This window comes from Prunus dulcis, chromosome 6 (genome assembly GCF_902201215.1).
Source record: "Prunus dulcis chromosome 6, ALMONDv2, whole genome shotgun sequence".
In the NCBI taxonomy this organism is placed as follows: Eukaryota; Viridiplantae; Streptophyta; class Magnoliopsida; order Rosales; family Rosaceae; genus Prunus; species Prunus dulcis.
Window position 1 is genome coordinate 10303045 of NC_047655.1, and position 9924 is coordinate 10312968.

The following is a 9924-nucleotide window of genomic DNA, read 5'->3' on the forward strand; positions in this document are numbered from 1 at the left end:
AAATGAAAATCAAATAACCCAGCAACCATCTACAACCTGACAACTCACCCACTCTACGGCAACCCCAACATATAATTTTTTTTAATAGATAAGTATTGAAATGTTCTTAGGCCCCATTTGGTTCATAGGAAAGGAGGCTTGGGAATGAGAATTCAATTGCTTTCTTATGTTTGGTAAGTTCAGGCATGGGAAATGGTTGCCTAGCACATGAGAAAGTAGTGGGGAAAGTGAAGCCCTCCTCTTAACTTGGGTTTTGTTTTCCCTTCTCATGGGAAAGTTTGGGAAAATGAGCCAACATTCAATGCACAATTTTCATGACTATTTTGTCCCTATGAACAATTTATAATTACAACGTATCATTAAATGCATTCTTTTTTTATTTGATTTAATATGGGTATAATTGGAAAATAATACAAACTTTGTTTTCCATTCCTACTCAAAACAAACATGAGAAAGAAAACAAAGTGAAATTTCCCGGTAACTTTCTCGACATTACCAAACGTGGAAAATGAATCTTTCATTCCCATTCTTTGGGAAATGACATGAGAAATGATTTCCCCTCAAATCCATTCTGTGAACCAACCAAACTTATTGGGACAAAATAGTATGCGTGCTTCCATTTTGAGTCCCTAATGTCCCCCATTGCGTTAGAGAACACAAGACACATGCAAGACCCATGTTCCCAACATCTTTCTTAACAACGAAAAAAGAAATAAATGTATAAATAAAGAAATAAATTCTTCTTGTAGAAAAATAAAAAAACATATAATATTCTCTATTTTTAATGTTGCCAAAATGTCCTTGTAGGTATTAAAAAGAAAAAGGAAAAAGAATCAGCAATGTGGAGGGAGTGCAACAACTCTTCCGTCCCACTCTTCCATCTCAAAACCAATTAGCAATGGGAGGAATAGCCAAACTCCTTATAAATTCATACTAGGTCCCTTAACTTTTTAATGTGGGACAAACACTCTCAATACCCGCCATCAACCTTTCAATTCAACAATTCTTCAGAAGTGAGTCATCTAGCCTAACCCCGTTTTTATTAGGAATAAGATTGGGGAGATTTATATCTAAAAGAAAGAGAAAAAGAAGTAGGTAATGCTCTCTCTTGGTCTTTCTCTCCCTAGTTGTATTGAATAGTCATTTTCAGTTTGCGTTACATAGAGAATTCTTGGAACAATATAATATAACAGAGAACATACCTCTCTAGGCATGATTTTTGGAGACACAGCAGATATATGAAGCAGAGGCTTGAAGTTGTTTATTGGCTGTGAGCTTATGAATTTTGCTAAAATATGAAAATTATGAGAGAATATTTGTTTGTGGGAATTTTCTGTGTATTCTTCTCCTTGTAGGAGGTCATATTTATAATACAACGAAACCTGAATGGGCAAGTAAATAATAAATTCCTAAATCTATTTGCAGTAGGAAATCAGGAATTAAAGTAAATCAATTACAATTATAATAGGAATTCTTGGTGTGTAAGGAAAGTAAGTCAATATCCACAAGTCACGCCAACACTCCCCCTCACGTTGGTGCATAGATGTCTCCAATGCCCAATTGATCTAGTGAATTGTGGAATGCTTTACTGGAAATCGCCTTTGTCAAAATATCCGCCAATTGATCCTCGGATTTCACAAAATGCGCAATCTGGTCCATGTGTCGGGGTCGTTAGTCGAGAAGTCATAATCTGTGCAGCGGAAGATGCATAGGATACAGGTTGAGTAGGAATTGGGATCGGAATCTGAGCCTGAGTCGAGGCCGGAGTCGGAGTCGAAATCGGGATCAGGGTCTGAATCAGAGACAAATTCGGGGTTGGGGTCATCATCGGAGTGGGGGTCGGGGTAGTCTTCGGAGTCGGGTCGGGGTCGGGGTCGTCTTCGGAGTCGGGTCGGGGTCGTCGTCGTCATAGTCGGGGTCGGGGTCGGGGTCGTCTTCGGAGTCGGGGTCGGGGTCAGGGTCGTCTTCGGAGTCGAGGTCGAGGTCGTCGTCGTCATAGAGGAGGTCGTCGGGGTCGTCGTCGTCATAGTCGGGGTTGTCAAAAGAGGATCCTGATTCTGGATCGGGTTCGGGGTCAAAGTCTGCATCTGTAGGAGCAGAGCCATCTGGGCACTCAACTCAACGATGGTTGGTGGAGAATGAGAGAATGAGTCGCTGGTGCTACCTCCATGAGGGTTGAAAAAATCATCAACCCCCATAACACTAAATAAAATAATCTCTATTACAATAGGACAAAATATAATTGGTAAGTAACCAAAATTCTTATGAAATAAGGACTCGCCAACACTCCCCCTCAAGTTGGGCAAAGATATTTCGCAGGCCCAACTTGACAAGCGAGTCACAGGACACCATACTTGAGAAGCACCAATTGTAGAGAAGATCTTTTAGTCAACCACGAGTGAAACAAGTGACAAACTAAAACAAAGTTCACAGCGGAAACACAAGAGCAAACCCTAAAAAATAGGGCACATAGCAAAACACAGAAACCCTGTGAGCACGGCTGTAGATAAGGCAGAACACAAACCCTGTGAGCACGGCAGTAGGTAAGGCAGGACACAGAAACTGTGTGAGCACAGCAATTGGTAAGGCAGAACACAGAAACCATGTGAGCACGGCAATAGGTAAGGCAGAACACCAAAACCCCATGAGCACGGCAGTAGAGACAATGGCAACAATAAATTCTTCCATATAAACTTTAGCTAATTCACTCAGACACAACTTCTCTTCAATCCTCCTCTCCATTTGAAGAGAAGGGGTCGTCGGAGTCAAGAAATAAGCAACATCTTCATGGAAATATGTCAAGGTAATTGGGATAGGTCAATAAACAGATCCCTTTCACTCCCCCTCCCCCCTCTCAAGGGGGGAGAAGAGCACTTAAATTTCAAGAAGAACACAAGCACAGGTCCCTAGATCGAACTAGGCTCTGATACCATGCTAAAATATGAAAACTATGAGAGAATATTTGTTTGTGGGAATTTTCTGTGTTTTCTTCTCCTTGTAGGAGGTCATATTTATAATACAACGAAACCTGAATGAGCAAGTAATAATAAATTCCTACATCTATTTGCAGTAAGAAATCAGGAATTAAAGTAAATCAATTACAATTATAATATGAATTCTTGGTGTGTAAGGAAAGTAAGTCAATATCCACAAGTCACGCCAACAAATTTTTCATGCACAATTCACTCTTCTCCTCAGTCCGTACAATAAATCGTATATATTTCTAAGTGAGGTGTGTATATATGCGTCTAGCTTTTGATATTTTAAGTCTATTATTGGACTTCAAAATTCAGTGATCATTGGATTTGTTAAATTACTTTTCATGTCAGAATATTATTAAGGAAATTAGTTAATATAGCGCATATTTTCTTTTCTTTTTTCTTTTTTTTTTCGGGTCGCTAGAATGCTACAGTGAAATGTTTCTTTATTAGGGAAAAGAAGACAATAAGACACCTTCCTTAATATGTTCAACAAAACTTCAACATTTAAAAAAAAAAGTTACTGGAATGGAAGCTAAAACTTATTGTAACAGTTTATAGAAAATTAGTAGAAAGTTAGATAACAATACTAACACTTAATATTGAAGAACCAAAGAGTAACAATTAACAAAGGATGATTGATAACTCATCCCTACCTAGCTCCCTTGATTATTTAATAGGAAGAAGAAAAAACAAGAAAAAGCCCCCACATAACTCTGGTAAGCAATATATCAAACCCTAATAATAAAAAATAATAATCAGCCCTAGCTAATTAACTGTAGATCTTTTATGCATGCATAACAAACCAAAGAATGTCGTCAGGGTCTTTGAAGGACCATAGATACACAGTGTCTCCTTTTTTAAAATTCTCTGTTTGCATCACTGAGTTCCAATCTTTTAAAACACATGTCCACCATCTGCACTCCTACTAAGAGTCATATCAAACACATTAAGCGAAGGTCCGATCATCCGTACGGTAAGCGACTACCTTTTCTTCAGATTGATTGGCACGCCAGACAAAGACTCAGGTAGCACAAGCACCAAACGATTGCCAAAATCGTGCTCACAAAACGTCAAATCGCGAACCAGCGTCGGTTTCACATTGGAACCCACTAACTCTACTATTTTCATCTTCAGATCCTCAGGCAATGCAAAGTCCACCATCTTTGAAGATTTGAGGTTGAGTTAGCACACCTTAATTGTATGCAAGAGAACTGTTGTGATAAAGGGTTTGCACTATGCTCCTATATATATAGGACTTTAGAAAACTAGTTTCCCAATACTTTCGATATTTAATTAGTTTTGTAATTTGAAACTAGAAAGGTTGACTAACATACTTACTCGATTGCATGCATGAGATATAGAATAGGAGATCAACTTCAATTATCTGCTATTACTTGTTTTCAGTTTAAAAAAAAAAGGAAAAGAAGGAAGTTTCAATATGTATTTCCGTATTTATTTTATAATTGATAAATACATTACGTATATATTTTTGTTTATTTTGGTGAAAGAGGAAACTTCCTGTAACATCTTTCTTAACAAAGAAAAAAGACCCATAAGTTTAAAATATTTGTGAATTAATACAAAAACTTTCCTGATTACTATTTGATCCAGCCAAACAAGATCAATCCCCTTCCGGAGGAGGGGCTGGGGGACGCGCGGCTGTGTTGGTCAAAGAAGAGGGGCTGGGGTGTTTTTTTTTTCTTTCTTCAAATTTGTGATTTTCTTTTTCTTTTAACCCTTTTACAAAGAGTGGTCCTAGTTGCCACATCAGCATGTAACATCTCACTAGAGTCAATCTAACGGACAGTGTAAATTGGTTAGATTTTGAAAAATTGGGTATCAAATTGATGAAATTGAAACCTCATGGCTCATTTCGATATGGCACCTAAACCACGATGGTGTAAAATATTGTTAGTCCATTAAAGTGTATATATATACAGAGAGCTTCCATTGAGGGATACCCCTTGTAGGCCATACTCCGGATTGTATTTCACTAATCCAAACTGTTTATTTTGTAGAGACTAATTCAAAGATCATCTCTACAAAAAATCACTTGAATCCGATATCACTCAATTGAGTTATTGAAATTTTAGTACTTTCTTGAAGTACCGTGTTCATTGATTTTGTAAGACACAATTGGATGTCGAAATGGCGTCCGATTTGTCTAATTTTTTGTAAGGATGATCTATGAATGAAGACCTAAAAAATAGATTGTTTAGATTATTGGGAAAAAAATTGTAGGGTACCCTAAAGGGCGTCCTTCAAATAAAATTATTTGGGGATCCCCCAATAGAAGGGGACTGATATATATATATATGGTTTGGACCGTTAATGAAAAATTTGTTAATATATATAACTTCAGTTGATGGATCCTTTAAATAACTTATTTGAGGGACACCTTTATAGGGCCCACTCCGTATTGTATTTCACTAATACAAGCCATCTATTTTATAGATATTCATTCGAAAATCAGCTCTGCAAAATGAAATCACATGAATTCGATATCATTTGATCACTCAATTAGGGTCAAATGAGTCTTTACTATTGCATCCCCATTGCAAAATTAGTCCATTCAAAGGCTCCTTCTTCATCATATAAAGAACAGAAAATTTATTTCGAAATCCACAATCTTTTCAGCTCAATGCAAGGAGCTTACAATTGCAGCTTTCCACAATAGATTCAGATATGCCAAAAAGGCAACATTGACAATTTCGGATCAGGAGCTTAAATTAGCTCATTAATCATTATGAGGTATTTAAACAGGTCTCATATTTTCATAAAGAAGAACAAACATCATTATGAGGTATTTAAACGTTTAGAATTGAACGTTTTGAAGACACTGATAGTAAGACATCCAATGTTTGGAGTCATTTGCAATTAGAATTTTTGAATTGCTCTTTGTGATGATTAAATGCCCCCAACTTGGATAGCAATCTGTAAAAACTAAATGACTTATGACATACACATGCTAGATTTAAACTCAGTGACCAATATGCCGGGATGCATGTATTGAGCATTACCATGCAAACGTTAATAAAACAGAAAATCAATGGCAGGAATATTATAAAAAGTAGATGGGAGGAAATTGGCTTAAGAAAATATAGAGTATCAATATGTTTCACAGTGACAAAGAAGTAAACACCACTATATTCACTACTGAAATTAAACTTAGAAGTACAGACTGCAGAACTAGAAGAACCCCAGAGAGAATTGAATAATTACCATTAGGAGAACTAGAAGAACCCGTGCATCAAGACATTGCAAAATCATATTTGTTTCCCATCGATCTCTATGTTGTTGATGTGAGCAATCTTGGGCCAGTCTTCCCCTGTCTCTCGTTGGCACCGTTGCTTTAACAAAGGACATTCCGAGATTTGTAGATGAGAGAGAGAAGTCTGTAGCCCTTCATCTGGCAAGCACTGCAGCTCAGGGCACATCTGTATTGTCAACTCTTGAAGAGAGGTCAGGTGTGTCAACTCGCCTTCAATGGTCCTAAGATTCAAAAGACTGGAGATCCATAGAGAAGTAAGACTGAAAGGCAGCAGCCCTTCTTCCGGAAATGAATCTACTGCTTCGCATTCTTCGAAGCTGACTGTCAAGTGTCTGAGAGAGGTGAGTCTTGGTAGACTCCACTGCACACGGTTTGCAATGAGCTTTTTGCAAGAACGGATGGAAACAGATTTTAACTTTGAAGGTAATCCACCTTCAAAAAATGAGTGCATTTCTGGGCAGTTCTCTATGGACATAGACTGGAGAGATGGGAGAAGGGCCTGCATCTGCTCTGGCAATGACCTCAATTTCTTACATTCATCGATATATATCTCTGTTAAGTCTGTCAAGATGAGCTCCTGTGAAATATTAGTGACGGATTCTAGACCGGCTCCACATAACTTGAGCATATTAAGCCTTGGGAAGTAGTCTAACGTTAATATACCGGTTAGCTTGGGACACTTCAGCAGACGAAGCTCACGAAGATTAGGAAAACCTCCACCTTCATAAGACCACTTTTCCCATTCCAACATATTTTTTATTTTCAACATTTGAAGACATTGAAATGATGGCTTAATTGCACAAGTATCATCAGCATAAAACTCATTGTCAATCGACACCACTCCATTTAACCCATCAATTTCAAGCTCTTTGAGTAAGGGTAGCTGTCCCAATGGTGGCAGGAGTAAAATATTTTCACATCGCTTGAGTCGAAGACAAACAAGATTAGAGGAACAATGTACTAGCCACCTCGAAAAGCTGGTGCTCCCATAAGAACAAATTGTGAGTTCTTTTAGGTTTGTATGGGGCTGGAGGTTGTTGAGCACCTGCCTATCTTTTTCTGAATCGTTACTATTGCATCCCCATTGCAAAATTAGTTCATTCAAATGCTCCTTCTCCCTCATATTGGACTTTAAAGCATCCTCGGCATGAACAATATTCTGAAGGCCAGCAATACGAAGTGTTCCATGCAAATGTTGAAATTCCTTTAGCTCAGTGATGTCATCGCCATGATCTTTGTCCAAGACAAAGTCACTTAACGTTTGGAGATCTTTCAGTTCGCCCATCTTTGGTGGCATCTTTTCTAACTTTGTACCTCTTATATCAAGATGACGAAGGTTTATTAGTTTTCCCAAGTCAGTTGGCAACTCAGCAAGAGCAAGACACCATGATAACAATAACGTCTGTAAATTATACAAAATGCACACAGAATCTGGTAACTTTTGAATCAAAGTATACGACATATCCAAATACCGTAGATGTATCAAGTTGCTAATGGAATCAGGTAGTTCCCTAATATCATACCTTGATAAGTTGAGAACTCTTACATATTGTAATGTATGCAATAGATGATGTAGGTCCAGCATTCGAAATTTTCCTGCCCATATAGGTAGCAATGATAATGGTAGGAAGGTGTGCAAATACTTCAAATCGTCAAATTTCTCGTAGGCATGACAATCTGTTTTTTTCATAAATGAAAGATGACGGGTTTTAATCGCGGTATTGAGTGAGTCACTGTCCTCCAACCTAACACAGAATTTTCCCGACACAAACTTTGCTAGATCATTGATAAGGTCATGCATGGTAAAAAACGATTGAACACTTGATGACTGTTGAAAAAATGACCGTGAGACGAGATCATCAAAGTACTCCTCTCCAACTTCTTCCGCCATTTTCTTTTTTCGAGGTTGTAAGAGATCTTCAGCCATCCACAACATAACCAATTTCGATTTTTTAAAGTTGTGATCTTTCGGAAATAAGGAACAATAAGCAAAGCAACGCTTAAGATGCGGAGGTAGATAATGATAGCTCAACCATAGAGCTGGAAGAATGTTAACGTCCTTGTCTAACAACTCCCATATGTCACTTTTCAATATATTTTTCCATTCATCCTCATTTGCCTTGGAGCGTAAGAGACCCCCAAGTGCTTTTGCGGCTAAAGGAAGGCCTTTACACTTCTTAACAATTTCTCTTCCAATCACTTCCAGTTTTGAATTTTCATTAAGACCTTCAATTTTGAAGGCATGTTTTGCAAATAATAACCAACAATTATCGTCAGATATTTCCATGAGATGGTGAGTTGGAAGAGTACCCATAATAGATGCAACACCTTCATTGCGAGTTGTGACGATGATCTTACTTCCATGTGCTCCAGACTCAAAGGGACGCCTTAACAAATCCCACTGGATATAATTCTCATTCCAAACATCATCACAAACAAAGAGAAACTTCTTCCCTGTCAAAGCCTCTTGGAGTTTAACTTGAAGTAGGTTGAGGTCTGTCATGTCACAAGTTTGTGAACTAACTGCCCCATAAATTATCTGCGTTATTCGAACAACATCAAACTCTTCTGAAACACAAACCCATACTTGGAGGTCAAAATGTTGCTTCACTCTAAGATCTTTGTATACCAGTTGAGCAAGGGTGGTCTTTCCAATCCCACCCATGCCCACAATAGGAATAATACTTATCTTTTTATTCTCTCCATCATTCGATAGCAATAATTCGATAATAGTATCTTTGTCCTTATCCCTTCCATACACACTGTTGTCTTCTACCAAAGATGTTGTAGGTAATGTGGCTTGTTGTCTACCTTTAACACTTGTTTTAATGCACAGCACAACTCTCTCTTTTAGAATAAGTTCTAATCTGTCAAGAATCTCCCCTATCCTGGGTCCGATAGCATTTTCAATCTCATCAAAGGAAGTGGAATTTAGGATTGTAATCTTACTTGTGCTGCTGCTTCCGGATTTAGCTTCCAGATTGCATCGCAGAGCTTTAATGTTGATCTCGTCCAGCAGGTCATCTACCTCATAGACAGCATCTTTGAGCTCGTCAAGCCACTCTCCCACTGCTGTGTTTCTGATTTGCTTCTCCTCTGCATCATCTAGCAATGCATTAACTGATCTCAGCTTTATTTTCAACATCCCAAGCAGCTTGTTGGTTTTTTTCCGTCCCCTAATGAAGTCAAGAACCTGACGGGAAGACATCCTATGAAACAGAACAGAGAGAAAAGAGGATAGAAACGCTCCAGCCACTACTTCTGGAACCATGATTTCTTAATTAGACTGGAAGCGGAAAGATGAGCAGAAAGGTACTTAATCCCCTGGCCCTTGAAAGCTTTTTATTAGTTATGTTATGCTCTTAGAAAAGGTCCACTAATCAGCTCCGAAGCCAGTATTTCTTCTTTACAAATGGATTTGAGAGTTGGGGAGAATGTACTAAGAAATAGAAGAAAAAACAAATATGATGGCCTTGAATAATAAAACTGGCTGAGCATGAAAGACAAAATCCAACCTTCAATTTCAATAGAAGCTGCTAGGAAAATGAAAGAAGAGGAAACAATTGAGTGCACGTAACAACAACGTGGTTTTAGTACTTGTCATCTTACTGTAATAAAATGCAAGGTATATTATGGTTAGTTGCCGAATTGTTCAATTTCATATGCTTATGT

The 9924-nt window shown here is 38.1% G+C and overlaps 1 protein-coding gene across 1 annotated transcript; it reads right to left on the bottom strand.

Moving 5' to 3' along the window:
- Positions 1-6105: 6105 nt before the first annotated feature.
- Positions 6106-9631, bottom strand: LOC117632005 (putative disease resistance RPP13-like protein 1). Its single transcript, XM_034365365.1, has 2 exons — positions 7776-9631; positions 6106-7568 (listed from the first exon to the last, which is right to left on the bottom strand). The coding sequence occupies exons 1-2, from the start codon at positions 9521-9523 to the stop codon at positions 6248-6250; spliced, it is 3069 nt and encodes a 1022-aa protein (XP_034221256.1). The 5' UTR covers positions 9524-9631; the 3' UTR covers positions 6106-6247.
- Positions 9632-9924: the final 293 nt, after the last annotated feature.

Coding starts and splice junctions, on each gene's coding strand:
- LOC117632005 (XM_034365365.1), bottom strand. CDS start 9,523: ATGGTTCCAGAAGTAGTGGCTGGAGCGTTTCTATCCTCTTTTCTCTCT. Junction 7,569..7,775: donor AGAGTTCTCAACTTATCAAG/GTATGATATTAG, acceptor TCTTGATATAAG/AGGTACAAAGTTAGAAAAGA.